This window comes from Salvelinus sp. IW2-2015, linkage group LG25, assembly GCF_002910315.2.
Source record: "Salvelinus sp. IW2-2015 linkage group LG25, ASM291031v2, whole genome shotgun sequence".
Classification (NCBI taxonomy): Eukaryota; Metazoa; Chordata; class Actinopteri; order Salmoniformes; family Salmonidae; genus Salvelinus; species Salvelinus sp. IW2-2015.
This window is the reverse complement of record NC_036865.1, coordinates 5584226-5604090: the sequence shown is the minus strand read 5'-3', so window position 1 is coordinate 5604090 and position 19865 is coordinate 5584226. Positions and strand designations below refer to the sequence as shown.

General features: G+C 42.6%; 2 protein-coding genes across 5 annotated transcripts; one reads left to right on the top strand and one right to left on the bottom strand.

Moving 5' to 3' along the window:
- Window positions 1-269: 269 nt before the first annotated feature.
- Window positions 270-7315, bottom strand: LOC111951844 (tubulin--tyrosine ligase). 3 transcript variants are annotated; one of them, XM_023970089.2, is made up of 7 exons: window positions 6627-7315; window positions 5916-5994; window positions 5552-5784; window positions 5159-5294; window positions 4707-4976; window positions 4362-4505; window positions 270-3706 (listed from the first exon to the last, which is right to left on the bottom strand). In XM_023970089.2, the coding sequence occupies exons 1-7, from the start codon at window positions 6793-6795 to the stop codon at window positions 3502-3504; spliced, it is 1236 nt and encodes a 411-aa protein (XP_023825857.1). In that variant the 5' UTR covers window positions 6796-7315; the 3' UTR covers window positions 270-3501. The 3 variants fall into 3 exon arrangements, with proteins under 3 accessions (XP_023825857.1, XP_023825859.1, XP_023825858.1); XM_023970090.2 differs by having other exon boundaries at window positions 3564-3706; window positions 4315-4505; XM_023970091.2 differs by lacking the exon at window positions 4362-4505.
- A 5533-nt stretch (window positions 7316-12848) lies between these two features.
- Window positions 12849-16008, top strand: LOC111952081 (fidgetin-like protein 1). 2 transcript variants are annotated; one of them, XM_023970563.1, is made up of 2 exons: window positions 12849-12890; window positions 13744-16008. In XM_023970563.1, the coding sequence occupies exon 2, from the start codon at window positions 13761-13763 to the stop codon at window positions 15705-15707; it is 1947 nt and encodes a 648-aa protein (XP_023826331.1). In that variant the 5' UTR covers window positions 12849-12890; window positions 13744-13760; the 3' UTR covers window positions 15708-16008. The 2 variants fall into 2 exon arrangements, with proteins under 2 accessions (XP_023826331.1, XP_023826330.1); XM_023970562.1 differs by having other exon boundaries at window positions 12879-13028.
- Window positions 16009-19865: the final 3857 nt, after the last annotated feature.

Sequence of the window (19865 nt, the reverse complement as noted above, 5' to 3'; positions counted from 1 at the left end):
GCAAAGGAACGCACCAACAGAGTAGGTATTTACGATGCAAGGACATTTGTAGATCTGTCAATCTCGACTCGCCTTTAAAGTCGGCTGCAATGTCGAACTCGCCCTTTGTGTTGGTCTATTGCAGAGTCATCATGACTGCCATTCAGTTGGATAAAGTCAATGCTGTCAATCATTTACAACATCTATATGATTTTCTTTCATGTCATATCTAGTGTAAATCCCTGGGTCTTATATCAGTTTACGCCACAAAGGAAGTCAGGAGACTCAGATCAACGATACATTACATTTTATTCTCCATGATAATGTGACACAGTTTTCATGCAAAATTTTGATAAACAGCTAAAAGAAACATAGGCATTCATCTGACTAAACACAGTACAGTTAAATCATGTTGACTGGAGGAGAGGTTTTTAACATTTCAATGTGCCAATGTTGCTGTTGTGTCAACCGATTGATTTATTCTTGGCTGCCTTGGTTTAGTGAAAATGTTTGATAATGATTGATTTAAAGTTGCAATCTATGACTTCTTTGTCTCCCATGGCCATGATACACTCAAAGGAAGTTACAGATTGCACTTTAAAAGGACTTGAAATACCTAAGAACCCACAGATTTCATAGCTGGGGAAGAAATACTGAGGGGGGATTGATTTTAACATACAAACACGTTTTCATTGATAAGAAATAAGAATTCATAACCTACCAAGCAGGTAATTAAAAATGGGAAACGTTCAGTGCAAAGAAACTCTGCATGAGGACAACCAGACATTACAAAAGACTGAACAAACACAAAAGATTGAACAATTAAAACAGTCACATATGCCAAATAGCAATAGGCAAATTCACATCTTTACAATCAAACAAATGAAAAGGTGCATTTATATGCAGGAAGTCTATTGCTTCTTCCAATCAAGAGGCAATTCCCACTAAGGCACCCCTTCCCTTTGATGGAAAGACATTTCCCCAATTTGTATAATAATACTGATCATTTCCTTTGGTTGTTTTCCCAAGCAATGTGTTGAATAATACAGTTGAGGTCTTTTTTATTTTGCAAAACAATCTAGAAACACCTTTTTTTTGCCCCTCTGATATACAAACTAACCGAACGTTTAACCACAAATAGATTATAATTCATAAACATTGTATGCTTTGACCATGTGCATATCAAACAGATACTATTCAAGCAGTCATTCACACCATACTTCATAGCAATCTTAAAAAAWWWTTTTTAAAAAAAGACAGTGATTAAATGTCTCAATGTTGTCCCTTAAGTAGTGTTTCACTCAAAACATGTTGAAGCATTACCTCAACTAAAATGTGTGATAATGAAGAAAAGAGTTGGTGGTTAATAAGGGACTAACTCATAGTTAAAACAATGTTTAACATAGGACAAGGTCACTTAATCTATGGGATAACTGTGGGTGATAATGCTACAAAGCATCTGTAAACTGAATGGGGTCAGGTGTTCTACATTGAATATCACAGTGTAAACACAGAAACAGACAAAGGGCAGGGAAAACAACTTTCTAGCAAGCAGGTATCACAACTCCACTTAACATCGTGGAAGCTGTGTTAAAAACCTAAAACGACTATGTTGGTAGTCTAAAACTACTTAAAAAATTAAATACACTTAAAGCTGAGATCCGCCCCAGGCGCATTTGTTATTCTTTTGAAGAAAAGAGCATCCAGCATCGTGGTAAAAAATATATTTTTTAAATCACAGTACTGCTGTTCTATCGCGCATGCAATGATGTCCGAGGGGAAAAAAACAGTGCTCGTTGTTTGAAGTAACGTCTGTTGTTGTAAGATCGCAAATGGACGTGGCAGTTTCACTAAGTCAATTCTGGGGTTGAAGCTACTACGTTTAATTCAAGTTCACTACATGTTTTAAGTAAGCAAGCAAAAACTAACAAGAAACACATTTTCTTTGAGCTAGCATCACTAATACACGCACTAAACAAACATTTATGCTAAAGTAATTGGTGCAGAACTAGGCAAATCTATTTCAAAACATCTGGTGTCAAAATGCAATGCAGTTCTTGACAAACAGGTGTGTCTCGTGGACCTATTGGGAAGGTAATCAAAAAGGTACGAAAGAGACCATTTTAAAGGAAGTGCTTGGCTAAGAACTCTCAGTATTAGAAAAGGGGAGAGTAGGCCTACTTGCATTAGGACATAAGACACTGTAACGTGCATCCACACCAACATGCAGTCCCTCTTAAAATGACAAACAAACTGATCTACAGCTGTAGCGGAGATCCCCTGTTGCGTAACTGTGTACATGGATTCGTAAATTCCTTGTCGATATATTCCATCTGTATATGTTCATCGTCTATATTCTGTTTGTTGATTCGGTTTACTGTGGCAGCTCCATTTCACCAAATCAAATTCCAAGTAGGCCTATATGTAAATGTACCTGGGAGAATAAAGGTGACTGATTCTAATTCTAACAGTTTTACTGGCTTTTACTGAACCATAGAAGGTTCAAAATAGTTTGCAATGTTAGAAAGTTGCAAATCTAGTCTCCGATGGACAGGGAAGGTTTATCTCTAGTCATTCAACAAATGCTCTTTGTTGACAGAGAAAAAAATGAAGTAATCTGTCTACGAATCTTCTCTTATACAAGGGGTGAATTAACAACACTGACTAAATTAACTTGAGAAAAAAAAGGTCTCATAAATCAAAGACCTAAAACTACACGGCACGCGCAGAATAATAACTATCAAATAGCTATAATACAATTTACATGGCAATAAAATAGAAACTGGATGCATCCTATTTTCTGCTTTAATACTTAAAAAAAAAAAATGCAGTACACAACTCTCCGGGGCTTTGTGAATAACCATGATATGAAACAAAGATGTAGGAATGCTAACTTTTGTGGATAAATCAAAAGATCTCCAAACCCAGAGAGAAAAATAAATGAAAAGTCGACACCGCGCATACACACACACTTGCCTGACCGACAATACACTGGCTCACGTAACACACACAGTAGCAGAAATGCTATGCTAAATCGTCAGGTTGCATCTTTAAGTGGGTATGGGTGGCGATGTAAGGCACTAAAGTCTGTATAATAAGTAAAGCATCCCCTCCATCTTCAGAGGTTGTCCGTACACAGTGTAGGGGAGCCTCAGTGGCAGCACTGGAACACAAAGGCTTCTCTCATTGCTCTGGGACCCCCAAACCTGTCATCAGTCTGTCGCCCATTCATCATCACTCAAACATTCACCAAGTCTCCACATTCATATTCTGCATGTCTGCCCAGGCTTTCCTCTGAAATGCCCTTCCACTGTGGTGTATGAGAGAGGAACATCTGGTAGCACATACGAGAAGGTCCCACATTCAATCACAAGGGCAAACCACTTTGAGACTTGCCAAACACGAACCAATGAGGTGGCAAGCTTCCTGACCTGTGGGACCTCTCAGAAAAGTCTAGAAGTGAGGAGCAGAGGGTGGAACTTCTGAAGCAGAGGAGGGGGNGGAGGGGGAGGGGGGGGGGACTTACAATCGGGTGAATGGGCCCACGTTGAGGGGTCCTCTCAGTTTCGGCGAGGAACAGGATGAATTGAGAGTGGAAAAGGAGGGGGAGGAGGAGTAAGGAGCGGGGGAGGAGGAAGATGATCGTGGTTCGGAATCGTTGTTCAGTGTGAAGACACTGGAGATGGCCACGTCCACGATACCTTGGCATAGCTCCGGGTAGAGTTTCCTAGAGGAGGGAGAGTTAACAGCGCAATTAATAAGACGCCATGACAGTTAAATCAGACTGAGATTATATAGGGAGGAATTAATGATCAAGAGTCCAGAAACTTTATCTAGCATGGAAAATCATTTCAAAGGACAATTTTACACTCAAGCACATTTAGATTCACAAGGAAGTTAGAGATCTTAAAATAAAAACATTCATTAAATCCTAACATGAAACGTTATTAAAGCCCTCTAAGCCTTGAACAATGGAACAAACATTTTCAAAGGAATTAACATTTCAGCCCAAACCTCTTGGCGTGAATGAACAAACAACTACCGGTCAGTCTGAGTAGAGCACACGTCTCAAATCATTTAAATCACATTGTCTCACACTGTCATTTGGGAGTGAGGCCCTTTACTTTAAATTCTAGATTAAATTGGAAAGTAACAAAAAGGGGAGGTGAGATGTAGACCCTTTGGTGAAAATAACAGAGTTCAACAAAGATTCGATGAATAAAATGTAATGAATAACAATATAACAGACGTAAAGACAGGATGAACCAACCAAGTGCAGGCAAGAGGAAGGGGATAAACAGGAAGATAAGAGACAGTTTTATAGCCTGTTACTACCTGCTACGTTTATGACCACGGGGAGAAGAATATAAAATAGGACTGACTGTGCGCAGGCCGGAGCTCCATTGATCTCTATCAGCCACACCTTGAAGCTCTCGTCCACCATGAAGTCAAAGCCGAAGAGCTGGAAGCTCTGATAGGACAAGTGCTTAGTGCTGATGGCAGGCTCAATGCATGTCAGACAGCTCCTATGAGACCAGACAGAACAACCATTGTCGAAGTAGAGTATAGCCTAGTTGTGAAGCAAATACCTATAAATAACTATTTGTAGAACTACGCAATGTTAAGGGAAAGGCCATGTTTTCAAGGTCATTGAACAAAACTGTATTTTTCCATCTCCTTCAACGAAGTAAACACAAACAGCACAGCACCGGAGGAGAAGTAGCTACCTTATAATCTGCTTTATCTGAGGTAAAATGTTGGTCTCCAGCACTATGTTGTAGGTGCTCAGCAGGTACTGCCGGAACTCGTCGAAGAACATCTCGTTGCCCTCCTCGTAGCGGCCGTAGTTCTGGGAGTGCTCTTTCTGGATGCAGTGGTTGGTCAGGTGGCTGGTCACGTCCTGGAAGTTGGAGCTGTCGTAGGGCTCCGAGGCCGTCCGCAGCACACCCTCCCGGTAAAGGTAGATGTTGTACTGATGGTCCACGAGCACCCAGCTCCTAAGAACACAACAGCAAACCCGCAGAGTCAGAGATTACTGGGGAAAACACCAGCGATAACATTTCTTATTTTGCTGTTCCTCAGACAGCCTGAATTGTGTATTATAAGCCTATAAGGTCTTTGTTGGTAATAAACACACTAGATGTACTATCACTCAAAGGTATTAGTATCAGCTGCTTACCTGATGTCAAATTTACGGTTGCCAGGTTGCAACAGTAGTGGTCTTTCTAGGTACTTCTGAATGACATGAACCTGCCCTTGATTATCAATGAACTCCAGCAATTGATTTGCATCGTGGGATATCAAAATTCCAGCACCTGGAACAAGAAAACCAACCCAAGCCTCATCTTTGTATACAATCCTTGGAATAGATATTTCGCCAACAAAGTGTTTGTAACTCCCTGGGCAGTCAAAGGAAACTTCCAAAAACATGAGGCATGCATTATCTTAAAAGGACAGCTTCTTTAGGCAGCAATACTATAACCCCCCCCCCCCATAATACCCAATGACTACAGAATCTAGCAGTACCAGCTGTTAGTAGAAATATGACCCTTTAGACATGACTGTTTTGTACCTTTTGCTCCAGCAGATGACTTGGCGATCCACACTGTTCCCTCTCCGCTTTCCTTCCTTGAGTGATAAGAGGCCAGGAAAACTTCTCTTTCATCCGTTTTGGGGTTACTTCTCAGGTGGCTTATGCCATTCTTTGCAGGCGCAATGGGAGTGTTGAGGTTAGTAGGATAGATGATGTACGATTCAGGCAACCAGTTGCCGGGATCTGGAAGCTCCGGGCTAGTCTTGATTAACCTGCACAATGTAAAGTAAGAGGATATTGACGACATTTACAGTATCAGCATGATTTAGTGAAAATTACAGTATCAGAGTGAAAATGATTACACTGGAACCTTTTCAACTCGTCAAGGTTTGAAAATGCCTACTTGACTAAAGATGCTTTGCGGCACAACTTGTCTGCTCCTCTGTAATAATTCACCAGTTGCATCAGCCCAGGCTCATGACCTGTGGAGGATAAACAAACGCGTGCAGAAAAAAGGGATGAAAAAGTGATTACAATAGGGCGGTGTAAACACAATAAATCATTTAGCAATCACTTAGGTCCTTCTCCCTCTCAGAGGTCAAACACGGCATTTCAGTGTGTCCAATATAGTCTACTTGTGGCATCTTCTCACTTATCCACAGAGGATATGATTCAGTGACCAAGGATACATGTGGATACAGTGATATCACCAAAATATGGTTATAATTTTGTAACAAAGTAGCAATAGACTATAGGCTCCAGGATAGTCAAGGCCAAACTCTTGATCATAAACTGAGACAGGGGTGGACCACAAATGAATAATTCTGGAAAATGATCAGTGGTATAAGGGAGTAACTTTCTTTTTACTTTTGCATAAGGTAGATGTCCTGGTTTGACTCCCAAGGAGACTGGGCGCATTGCAGTGAGTGCCAGATTAGTACTTCTGATGTGTATCAGCCTATGGGCCTCCATCAGAGGTCTACATCAGCTGTTTCATGCGACACAATTCATGGGTTTAGCTTGAGGGTGAGAACAAGAATACTGACACTGTAACAAAAGGAATTCAATGCCGTGTAAGACCATTTACTGCGTATGCCAAAAGTGTTACCCTTACCAAGCCGTCCAAATGGCAGTCTGTTCCGTTCGCCCAACATCAAATTGAATCGGGGATTATCCTTTTTCAGTCTCTTCCATTGTCCAGTAGCGACGAGAATTTTGGAAACTTCAGCATAAATAGTACTGTTGTCGTCTCGTGCGACAAATGTATACATGGGTGAATTCATAATACCACAATATTATATGTGCAACAAAAAAAAACGATTTGTTTTCAAGCTCCGATGTAGCTAGTTGATTTAGCAGACTGGCTGGCAAGCGCTATCTCGCGGACGGCTGTGGCTGTAGCATGATGATGAGGCAGCCATGTCCAGATTCTGAAAAAAGTGAATGTCTTTCACGATGACAAAAGTCCTACTACATGCTGCATTACTCTGGTCTACATTTCACTCATGTTTCCCCAGATTAGGGTGTGACTACTTGGTCACACGTCTGGTCGAGATCCTCTCTGGCTTGCTAACTAGCTAGCTTAGCTGTCAAAGCAGTAAATTGCTGTCGATTACTCTGGTAGCTGGATATTTTTCTTCATCATTTTTTGTTTGACTGGTTAACTATGTAAACTGCTACTTTGCTAATATTTTATCTGTTTAATTTGAGGACAAATCGACCAAAGAGAAGAAATCCAAGATGTTCTGTTGCAGATCAACGGTTCTTTTATTCTTAGCCCACGGCTGTCATCCATCATCTATCGTCACATGGAACGTGGATAAACATGACCTGCAATGGATTGTGGTTATTGTAGTCTTTCTATTCTGGTACCTCACTTGAGGTTATCAGATTAAATACCTTCTGCAGAGCAAAAAGCAATAAGGTAAATGTTAATTTCTATTTCAATTTGTGTATAACGGAAATATTGATGTACTGTATATCCCAGAAAGAATATCATATATTTTAAAGGATAAGGGCAGAGATTTAAGGGTCAGAGGTTTTGGTAGAGAAACATTTATTTTTGGTCAAAGAGAAACCTCTATTTGATTGTTTGAAATTGATACAGATGTAACCCCTGAACAAATGTCCAGATTGAATGTATCTCGTTCACTTGAGAGCATGGGCCTAATAATGGTCAGTTGAACTTGCTTCCTACTCAAAACCCAGCAGATTATATTAATTAAATAATGAGACATAACATTATAAAGTTAAATGCAATGCAGAGCAATGTCCGGGGTCCAACCCTGTTTGGACATACAGTACCAGTCAAAAGTTTAGACACACCTACTCATTCAAGGGTTTTTCTTTATTTTTACTATTTTCTACATTGTAGAATAATAGTGAAGACATCAAAACTATGAAATAACACATGGATTCATGTAGTAGCCAAAAAAGTGTTAAACAAATCAAAATATAGCCACCCTTTGCCTTGATGACAGCTTTGCACACTCTTGGCATTCTCTCTACCAGCTTCAGGAATGTTTTTACAACAGTCTTGAAGGAATTCCCACATATGCTGAGCACTTGTTGGCTGCTTTTCCTTCACTCTGCAGTCCAACTCATCCCAAACCATCTCAATTAGATTGAGGTCGGGTGATTGTGGAGGCCAGGTCATCTGATGCGACACCATCACTCTCCTTCTAGGTCAAATAGCCCTTACACGGCCTGGAGGTGTGTTGTGGGTCATTGTCCTGTTGAAAAACAAATGATAGTCCTACTAAGCGCAAACCAGATGGGATAGTGTATCGCTGCAGAATGTTGTGGTAGCCATGGTTAAGTGTGCCTTGAATTCTAAATAAATCACTGACAGTGTCACCAGCAAAGCACCCCCACACTATCACATCCTCCATGCTTCACAGTGGGAACCACACCTACTACTGTATGCGTCTCTTAAAGACACAGCGGAACCAAACATTTCTAATTTGGACACATCAGACCAAAGGACAGATTTCCACCGGTCTAATGTCCTACTACTGTGTGCTCGTGTTTCTTGGCCCAAGCGAGTCTCTTCCTCTTATCGGTGTCCTTTAGTAGTGGTTTCTTTGCAGCAATTCGACCATGAAGGCTGCAATTTCTGAAGCTGGTAACTCTAATGAATTTATCCTCTGCAGCAGAGGTAACTCTGGGTCTTCCTTTCTTGTGGCGGTCCTCATGAGAGCCAGTTTCATCATAGCGCTTGATGGTTTTTGCGACTGCACTTGAAGAAACTTTCAAAGTTCTTAAAATGTTACGCCTTGACTGACCTTCATTTCTTAAAGTAATGATGGACTGTCATTTGTCTTTGCTTATTTGAGCTGTTCTTGCCATAATATGGACTTGGTCTTTTACCAAATAGGGCTGTCTTCTTTATACCACCCCTACCTTGTCACAACACAACTGATTGGCTCAAACGCATTAAGAAGGAAAGAAATTCCACAAATTAACTTTTAAGAAGGCACACCTGTCAATTGAAATGCATTCCAGGTGACTACGTCATGAAGCTGGTTGAGAGAATCCCAAGAGTTTGCATAGCTGTCATCAAGGCAAAGGGTGACTACTCTGAAGAATCTCAAATCTCAAATATATTTTGATTTGTTTAACACTTTTTTGCTTACTACATGATTCCACTTGTGTTATTTCATAGTTTTGATGTCTTCACTATTATTCTACAATGTAGTAAAAATAAAGAAAACCCTTGAATGAGTAGGTGTGTCCAAACTTTTGACTGGTACTGTATATAGACTTGACTGACTAGACTGGACTGGAGTATACTTGACTGGACTTGAACTGAACTTATAGGACTGGATTTTCTGGACTGGCCAAAACTATCCCTAATTTAACTGAACATATTTTCATTCCCATAGTACAGTAGCAGTTTTCTGATATTAGCTATATCTTCACCACCAGATGGCATCATGCACTTGCATTGAGAGGGGAGGGCTCAAGGTTGGGCCCAGTTCAAATTGTACCCTAGACTATAGTGCCTTACCTCTCCTACACAAGTGTTCACAGGAGGTGTAAAGATAAGTCCCATCTAACCCTCCGCATAGCTACATAGATCTACAAATCCCTGCTTGGTTGAGAAACGAGCGTTGCGTAGGAGTGACGTCACCTGACGTATGCCAAGCTTATGGTTATGTTGCAGCAATTCGAACCAGCGACCTTTAAGTTACTGGCCCAACACTCTTAACCGCTAGGCTACCTGCCTCAGCAGGAACAAATCACAGAGAATAGCTGTGTTGGTGGCAGCTGCAGAGATGTACTTTAGTGTAGAAGATTTTACTGCAGAAGAGTTACAAGCTGTGTTGAGTGATAGTGTCATGTCCTCCCAGGCTGCCGGCCTGGTGTAGGATCAGTTAGGGCCAAGTAGTGGAATAGTGGTGAGGTTTTTAATGGGTGTAGGGTTAGTTGGTAGGGCTATGTTTTTACAAAGTGTAATGAACTCACAGTCCAGAAGAGTAGCTGGAAACACATTGCTATGGCAGTGGATGATGCCCAACAGTCTGTGTATGTCCGTCAGTTGAGAGATCCTGAAATACTAATCGTGAAGAAAGTTGATTTTGTTGCGTTTATTGCTCAGGTGATTAATTGTACAGGACAAATGAACAAAAAAATCGAAGAAACTGGAAATCATTGTGAAAGTGTCTAAAAGGTTCTTTGATCTCCAAGATTTCACAGCTGAAACATTGCAGAGAATACTGTCTTTTTTATTTGATTTATTTCACCATTATTTTACCAGGTAGGCTAGTTGAGAACAAGTTCTCATTTACAACTGCGACCTGGCCAATATAAAGCAAAGCAGTTCGACACATACAACAACACAGAGTTACACATGGAATAAACAAACATACAGTCAATAATACAGTAGGGGTAAAAGTATGTATATATACACTGTGTGCAAATGAGGTAAGATAAGGGAGGTAAGGCAATAAAATAGGCCATAGTGGCGAGGTAATTATGATATAGCAATTAAACACTGGAGTGATAGATGTGCAGAAGATGAATGTGGAAGTAGAGATACTGGGGTGCAAAGGAGCAAYATAAATAAATAAATACAGTATGGGGATGAGGTAGTTGGATGGGCTATTTACAGATGGGCTATGTACAGGTGTAATGATCTGTGAGCTGCTCTGACAGCTGGTGCTTGAAGCTAGTGAGGGAGATAAGACTCTCCAGCTTCAGCGATTTTTGCAGTTCGTTGCAGTCATTGGCAGCAGAGAACTGGAAGGAAAGGCGACCAAAGGAGGAATTGGCTTTGGGGTTGACCAGTGAAATATACCTGCTGGAGCGCGTGCTGCGGGTGGGTGCTGCTATGGTGACCAGTGAACTGAGATAAGGCGGGGATTTACCTAGCAAAGACTTGTAGATGACCTGGAGCCAGTGGGTTTGGCGACAAGTATGACGCAAGGGCCAGCCAACGAGAGCATACAGGTCGCAGTGGTGGGTTGTATATGGGGCTTTGGTGACAAAACAGACGACACTGTGATAGGCTGCATCCAATTTGTTGAGTAGAGCGTTGGAGGCTATTTTGTAAATGACATCGCTGAAGTCGAGGATCGGTAGGATAGTCAGTTTTACGAGGGTATGTTTGGCAGCATGAGTGAAGGTTGCTTTGTTGTGAAATAGGAAGCCAATTCCAGATGTAATTTTCTGAAGATGCTTCCCCGTCTCAGGCCCCAGAGCCTGTTTAGGGATCTGAGTACATTTTACTAAGTGAAAGAGTACATTGACTTTTGTTTAGTTTTATTTATTCATTATCATTATTTTTATGTTTTATTTTCGTTAAAGTATTTTACCCCACCCAGTAGGTGGTGGCAATACACCTTTTGGGATGTAGTCTGCCAATAAAACCATGTAAAACCAAGTTTTATTTCATATTTAACTAGGCAAGTCAGTTAAGAACAAATTATTATTTACAATGACGGCCTACACCGGTCAAACCCGGACGACGCTGGGCCAATTGTGTGCCGCCCTATGGGACTCCCAATCACGGCCGGTTGTGATACAGCCTGGATTCAAACCAGGGCATCTGTAGTGACACCTCTAGCACTGTGCCTTAGACTGCTGCGCCACTCAGGAGCCCCAAGGTATATTGGGGGGAGTCATCACTGGGGTTCCAATATCTATGTCCATAGATGATGTTAAAGAAAATGTGAAGGGAGGCAGAGTGATTTAGGCCCAAAGGTTGATCAGTAGGAAAGAGGGTCAAAGAAGTGAAAGCTTATCAGGGATGCTGAGGTTTGAGGAAGTTTTCCTGGAAAAGTACAGACAGGATTCCTTAGTTTCAATGTTAGAGAATTTGTCCCATATGCACTGCAATGTTTTAGATGCCAAAGAATGGGACATGTAGCTGCTCATTGTAAAGGAAAGAAAAGATGTGCCAAGTGTGGAGGTGAACATGATTACGGTGAATGTTGAAGCAATGTGAAGGTTAAGTGCTGTAATTGTGGGGGAGAACTCAGTGTAGCATTTGGTGGATGACAGGTGCAGAGAGACGCTAGAGAGGCTCAGAGATATAGGATCAGTCAGAGGCTGTAAGACAGATTGGTAGAACTACAGCGCGGACTGATGGAGCTTATAAGGATGTTCCTGTAGTAAGTGGATTTACTGTTGTGGCTGGTGCTTCTGATGGTCCTGGCATGGTTTCGAGGACGGGTTCAGAAATCTTGCTCTCATGAATGTGTGGTGTCAAAGGACCCTTTGATAATGAATAAAGTTGACCTCATAGCTTTTATTGGTAAGGTTATCAATAAGATTTGGGTTGTGGAAAGCAGAAATGCCAGGTTGAAGGTTGTTGTGGAGACGGCAAAAAGGATATTGGGGGTAACAGATGTTACTGTTGATATGGTTGTTGACATGCTGAACAAGGGTGGAGTTTAATAGATCAAGTTTAATGGGGTTAGGGGGATGGGGAGTTGGAAGGGATTTATTTGGTTTAGAAATTTATTTTCATGGCAGTGTGTGTGGCACAGCGGTCTAAGGCAAGAGGCAAGAGTGCAAGAGGTGTCACTACAGTCCCTGGTTTGAATCCAGGCTGTATCATATCCGGCTATGATTGGGAGTCCAATAGGGCGGCGCACAATTGGCCCAGCGTTGTCTGGGTTTAGCTGGGGTAGGCCGTCATTGTAAATAAAACATTTTTTAACTGACTTCCCTAGTTAAATAAAGGTTAAATAAAAAAATATATTTAAAAAAAATATATAGAATTGGGCAGAATACATTCCAGCACAGTAGGTGGCAGCATGCACATGAAAGTTTGTTTGCGGTCCGCCATGATATCATTGAAGAAGAAGACCATAAAAAAAAATATGAAGAAGAAGAAGAAAGGTCACCTGACGTACCCAAAAATAACATAGGGGTGAGTTCAAAGAGTTGGCGCGGCAATTATTTTTGTTCTTCCAGCTGTGAATATGATATTGATATAACCACTTTTCCATGGTGCAAAAAAGTTATGCTCTCTGTTTTCCAAACTACAACTGTTTGTTACTTATCTGTGGTAAGTCGAGATATGTCTAACACGACAGTTACAGTAGGTTAGTAGCTAAGTCAACTAGCTAACTTGGCTCTTGCTATCTTAGCCGATACTACAGTAGTTAGCTAAACAGTCTAGGAACAGGGAGCTAACGTTAGCTAACAATGGAACCCCGTTCCCATGGCATTGGCATTTTAAAATCAGCGCCAAATTCGAGCTAGCTCTATTTTTTTTTCGAGCTAGATCGAATTTCGCTGGTTCGGGGGAAACCCGGGCTAGCGCATCCCTCTTCCCCGAGAAAATGAGCATCCTAAATGTAAATTGTGTTCCAAGTCGTTTTGTTTCAGTCGCGCAGAATTTATCCAGGCGTTGTTGGGAGAATATGCGCAGCGCGAGTGAAAAATGACAACCTGGAACACAAATGACAACAGTAATTTAGGGGACACATAGCTAGCTTCTGCCACAGGCTAGAGGGGTACATATTTGACACTACGTTATTTTTCACTTATCGGTATATTCATAATCCCAATATGTCATAGCTGGCTATGTAATTTTAGATACTTGTAAGTCTAGACATGACTTACATTGAATAAGTGAAGTTATAATGTGGTAATCCCTTCAACACAATTTTTTTTTATAAGGCTCATGGAATTTATAAGATGTGTGAGTGTTATTGTTTGCTTGGCTGCTTCTTGGGTCATGCATTTTTAATAACTCCTGTCCCCCATTCCTCAAACAGGCGGGAGCACGCCAGGCATGAGTGGTGCACACCTGGGCGAGTGGCAGAGGAGGTCCTTTGACATTTCATCTGGCACCTGCACACCTGAACAGACGGCAGACGCCTATCGGGTGCACATCCTTGCCATACAATATGCATGGGCGAGCGCCCAGCTCTCTCAGGCCGGCACGGGCAGCCTGCTCAGGACCTACTCGGAGCGCTATGCTGCAGTGCTGGACTCGGAAGAACCTCGCACAGGGCTTAACAACTATGCAGAGAGCGTACTGCACCTGGCCCGCAGTCAGAGGAACCACAGCGACAAATGGGAATCGTCCCTGACAACTGCAGGTGTGCTGGAGCTGCCGTGCGTGCGGAAGATGCTTCGGGCTGGGACAGGGGGTGGAAAGTCCCTTGTTGCACCTGCAGATGTTAACATCTTCGTTGGACAAGAGAGAGGAGGCAGCTCCCTGTCTCTTCCTTCCACTGGACTCGAAGCTGCAGAGACTCCATTCAAAGCATCGGGACCCCCATCATGGCCCAAGCCTGAGGGCAACAGCACTTTCAGCATTTTACATAGTGCTACAGCAGAAAGACCAAGAGGCGCTCAGGGAGTCCCCAGCTACCCCCATTCCTCCGCTGGCCCCTCGGCACGGGCCCAGTCTCTGTTTTGCCAGCACTCCTCAGCTCCACCACAACCAAACCCAGCCCCTGCAGGTCACCAGTCTGTCTTAAACTCTATCACCTCCAAGAGGAAGACGTTTTACAACTCTGGTGGAGAGAATGGCAGAGGGGGGGCATCTGGAGGACAGGCAAGGCAAGACCCATGCTGTGGTGGCACAAACTTCAAAACGGCAAGGGAGCAGTTTATTGTTGATCGGCAGAAAAAACACCCACACCAGTCCCAGAGAGCCCAGCAGCCCCCTACGATGGCAGCTACCATCGGGGGTGCCACAAAGAAGTCACTGGGGGCCAACAGGCCACGGGGGACATTTTCCAAATTTGTGTCCCCCATGCCGAGGCCGGAGGACATAGAGAGTGGTGTCGGTAGCAGCAATGCTCAGGAGACTCAGCCAGTCGACGAGCGTCTGAAAAACTTTGAGCCCAAGATCATCGAGCTGATCATCAGTGAAATTATGGACGATGGTCCGCCCGTAGCCTGGGACGACATCGCTGGCCTGGAGTTTGCAAAGGCCACGATTAAGGAGATTGTGGTGTGGCCTATGCTCCGGCCTGACATCTTCACTGGCCTCCGTGGTCCACCCAAAGGCATCCTCCTATTCGGGCCCCCGGGCACAGGAAAAACTCTGATCGGGAAGTGCATCGCTTGCCAGTCAGGGGCCACCTTCTTCAGCATCAGTGCCTCGTCTCTCACCTCGAAGTGGGTGGGGGAGGGAGAGAAAATGGTTCGAGCACTCTTCGCCATCGCCCGCTGCCATCAGCCAGCTGTTATCTTCATCGATGAGATCGACTCTCTTCTGTCCCAGCGTATGGACGGGGAGCACGACTCATCCCGACGGATAAAGACAGAGTTCCTGGTTCAGCTGGACGGGGCGGCCACCTCAGCCGACGACCGCGTCCTGGTGGTGGGGGCCACCAACCGCCCACAGGAGATAGACGAAGCGGCCCGGCGCCGCCTTGCCAAGCGCCTCTACATCCCCCTCCCCGAGGCAGCTGCCCGACGGCAGATAGTCTCTCACCTCATGGCCCGCGAGAAGAGCCAGCTGGGAGAGGACGAGCTGGAGACAGTGGTCACAGGGACGGAGGGCTTTTCTGGGGCTGATATGACGGGGCTGTGTCGGGAGGCAGCGCTTGGCCCCATCCGGAGCATCCAGCTCCGTGACATTGCCACCATCACCCCCGACCAGGTGCGGCCCATCCTCCACTGTGACTTCCAGGAGGCCCTGAGGACAGTAAGGCCCAGCGTCTCAGCCAAAGACCTGGAGCTCTATGAGGAGTGGAACAAGACTTTTGGTTGTGGTCGTTGATCTGGGCAGCAGTATAGACTCCGATTACAAATATCAGCCTATATTTAACATTTACTGCTGTTGGGGATATATTTAATTTGTTTTGTTCAGTAAATGACCTAGCATTTAAATGTTAGTTTTCCTGCGACAGACTACCATAAGATTTTAATATTCTTTCTGAATGTTTACTTGGTTTTTCACTTACTGATCATTGGCACAGTATATTTATTCACAAATATAGGTTATTTGTTTTTCTACACTTGGATTCACTAAATAAGATGTTGGTGTAAGTAATATGTTCTTAATAAAGTTGCTGAATGTTTTCTATGGTATTGCATTGCAAACAGGTTTTCCTTTGTACACAGAGAGGAAATGTGGCAAAGTGTTTTTCTGAGGATGGGTTATGGGGCCATGTGGCAATATGTTCCCTTTTCACTCCATTCGCTACCTGTTTATCCAAAGTAGATGAATATAGGCCTACATCGGCTATCAGTTTCTCATCAACTCGGTTTGTTAAAGGTCCAATGCAGCTGTTTTTCTCTATCAAATAATTTCTGGGTAAAAATGAAGTACCTCACTGTGATTTGTTTTCAATTAAAATGGTAAAAAATAAATAAAAATAGCTTATCAAATAGCAATTTGTAAAGTAATTATTTAGCTAGGACTGTATGGGAGTGGTCTGAGTGGGGAGGGGAGAACTAGCTGTTATTGGCAGAGAGGTTTGAAACTCTTATTGGTCTATTTACTGTGTTTTTTATATATATATATATATATATATATATCCACACTAAGAGGTTGGAGTAATACTGTGAAAATGATGAAAATTGCCCTTTTAGTGTAAAGGCTGTTTGAGAAGACCGCCTGAAATTTGAGCCTGGTTTGGTGGAGTTTTGGCCTGCCTGGCGACATCACCAGGCGGTATAAGATAAAGGTGCACTATGCAGAAATCGCCTCGCCATTTGCTGGTTGTAAAAATTCTAATACTTCGCCTAATTTCAGTTCGTGACAGAACAAGCAAGTATAGTGTAGAGAATTGTTGTACCATCTAAACCGCTGTGACAATATTTTTGGTATTGGAAAAAATATTTATTTTCAGCTGTTTAAAGCTGGTGTACAAAACCGAAAGTAAAAGACGCAGAAACGAAACTTAAGAATGAGAGGCATAGAAATGGAACACATAGAACATATCTACCGCTTCTTAGACTTGCTTTCAACGAGAATGACAGATCTATAACGCATATTTCTATGTTAATCTGGTCGGTCGCCCAAAAGGTTACATATTGCAGCTTTATTAGACCAATAACAAAGAGTGTTTCAAACCTCTCTACCAATAGCAGCTAGTTTTCAGGTTATCCGATCCCTCCCATTAGGCTCATGCAATTAGACAACTCAGACAACTCCCAGACAGACCTAGCTAAATTCTTGCTTAATATTAAGAAATTGGTCTTTGCTAAGAAGCATTTTTTTCCCCTTTTTTGACCATTTTCATTGTAAAGAAAATAACAGTAAGGTAGTGGCTGCAAGGGGCCTTTAAGTGATGGATGTGCCAACCATGGCTGGGGAAGTTGGTTAATGCTGAGAGTATCCTGGTCTCATGTTAAGGCTTGCCCACAGATCTGCCTTGTATTGCCTCTCTTCCTGCCACAATGACCATGTGCTATTAAGCTGGTACTTGACAAAACAGGAAAACTGTAGTTTAATATTTGTGTAAGAACCCATATTTGAATCATCCCAAAACAAGTACTTTAGGTATCCTGCTGACCTCACAAAGCTATTTAGTCAGGTTTCACCAAATGCAAGACTGTCCTCTCCTTAAAGCCACAACTTTTTTCCTTCTCTGCCAATTCTTGGTCCTCCAGATGCATAAGGAGTCAACAGAGATTTTGAATGTAGTTGATCTCCTTTTAAGTTGATCGCCTTTCTGGACATAGACTGCCGCTGGTCGAGAAGTAGACGATTATAGATTGTGCACACATGAAATGAAATTGTAATGTAATTTTCATGAAACAATCTTTGAAAAACTGGAAGACCATGAAAAAAGTATTTCATGTATTTTTCATCTTTTTGTCAAGTCGCTGATTAATATTTCAGAGTTCTGGGGTTGGCTTCAGTATTGAAACTTTGTAAAATTAGCCAGCAATGCAAGTACTGAGCATATCCCAGAGGGCTGGTGGAAGCTTGTTAGAACAGCGGGGCTCCCCGCAGCTGGACCGGGCCAGATGCACAGAATTCCTCTGGCGCATGCAGATCCAGCCACTTGACACCAAGAATAATGTCATCTTCTACCGTCTTGTATCTTTAACACCTTATGTTATATGTCTAGGAATGTTGGGTTGAGTTTTGGCTTTGAATTGAAGTTGAACAGTACTAGGCTACAAAGGAAAATGACCCCTGTCAAGAGGATATAAGATGATACACTGTAGATAAATATTTCCTATGTATTATTTTAGTTGCTGACTGCCAAATAGGCCCATACATCCATGTTTCGCAGTATTATGCCCTATCATGTGTCCCAGTTTGAGCTATGATCACGGTCGCCCACGGTCTGCGCATGTAATCTTAACCTGTGAGGACCAGTAATGACATTTGCAGTCCATGGATAAACGCCTTTCCAACAATTCCTAAGATTAACAGATATGACTTGTGGGCATGTTAAATCGTGATGCTTTTTTTCATTATCTTTTCCTCTGGACATAAACTGGCATGGTCAAATAGGATCCTCCCTAATGGAATAGTTCACTGATTCTTAAATGGTAGAGTAGGCCTATTTCAGTAAACTGTCCGAAAGGGGAAGTGACATTTGGGATTCTGGCAGGGGGAGAGTGGGTTGGCCAGATTATCCTTTTATGCAAATGTCCTCCCTCCCCTGTTAGGTCCCAGTGAAGCGTGGAGGGAGCCTCGGCGCTGCCCACAGCTGCTTCCCATTTCTGCAGAATCACATAGTAGCCATCTGGAAGGACACCGTTGTCGCTGCACAGCCCTGATGAGCTCCTCTGCTGGGCCTCGCCTCTCTCTCCAGGAAGCTAGGCCTGGTCCTCTGAGCCCTGGCCCTAGCCTCATGCTCCACTGCCTCATCCTCAGTGTGCTAGCTAGCTAGTTGTCCACTCTCTTGTTCTGTATCCCCCTGGCAATTTATTTCACTCTTCTAGGTTATCTCTGTGCTATATGTAGCATTCACCCACATCTTCTCTCTGGCCTGGCATTCCTTTCTCAGGTCCTCTGTGTGTTAGCKCCCCCCCCCCCCCCCCCTGGCAGTCATTCTGTCTGGTTCTGTTTTCTCTCAGGTTATCATGGACCTCTGTTGTCCAGTGTTCAGTGCCCTGCCTTGTAGTTCTTTTCCTGAATTCTGAGCCTTACTCCTCTATTGCTAGATCTTTTGAACTATAGTAAATGACCTAATCAAATCCTCTGTCCTTCAAGCCCTAGTGTACCACTGCTTGGTGATCATGTGGTTTCATTATATCATTCATCTATTTATATTTTATATTTCAACCTGATAGTCAGGACACTTTAGCAAACCCATGTTGGAGTTAAAAGTCATGAAAAGTATCTTATGCGTAGTTTAAATACAATAAGCATTCATTTATTCAGCATTAATTAAGTTGGCTGCAATGTTTTTACGTTGGATAAAAAATATATATATATATTCACCAGGAATATGACTGTCAATCATTCAGTCTGTTTTTCCTTGACAAGTAGCGGCTACATTTTGAATGATTGGCACATTGTGAACTTACCGATTTAGGTACGTTTGAGAAAGTGCAATTACATTTCATATTTCTCTAAATGTATTTATCCATTTGGTTATCATGGCAGTACGGTTTGGTAATGAAAGTATTGAGAGGGTTGCTCACTCAAATGTTTCGGGTCATGTACTGTACATCTAGTTTTGCCTATAGGCTATTCTCAATGAGTGAAATGTACAGAGCAATCACAGTTCTCTATTCCACGGTATATTGTCAGATCAATAGTATTTGCTTTAAATGTATAAATGTGCCAGATGTTGCACCCTGATGATTCTGAATTGCTTTTAATAACTGCAATTAATTTTCATTCAAATATCCATGTGTAGAAATGGAATAGTGTGAAAAGTTTGCTATGGACATGGGTCCAGTGGGAAAATACAGTGCATCCTCTATTTTACCTGCCACTGGTGAATCTTACTATGAAAAAATCCCA

What these genes read in the sequence shown, in the direction of transcription:
- LOC111951844 (XM_023970089.2), bottom strand. Translation starts at nt 6,795, where the DNA reads ATGAATTCACCCATGTATACATTTGTCGCACGAGACGACAACAGTACT. An exon ending in ACTGCCATTTGGACGGCTTG is followed by an intron (nt 5,995 to 6,626) that starts GTAAGGGTAACA and finishes TATCCTCCACAG; the next exon opens with GTCATGAGCCTGGGCTGATG. An exon ending in GTCATCTGCTGGAGCAAAAG is followed by an intron (nt 5,295 to 5,551) that starts GTACAAAACAGT and finishes TTCTTGTTCCAG; the next exon opens with GTGCTGGAATTTTGATATCC.
- LOC111952081 (XM_023970562.1), top strand. Translation starts at nt 12,968, where the DNA reads ATGGTGCAAAAAAGTTATGCTCTCTGTTTTCCAAACTACAACTGTTTG. An exon ending in CTGTTTGTTACTTATCTGTG is followed by an intron (nt 13,029 to 13,743) that starts GTAAGTCGAGAT and finishes TTCCTCAAACAG; the next exon opens with GCGGGAGCACGCCAGGCATG.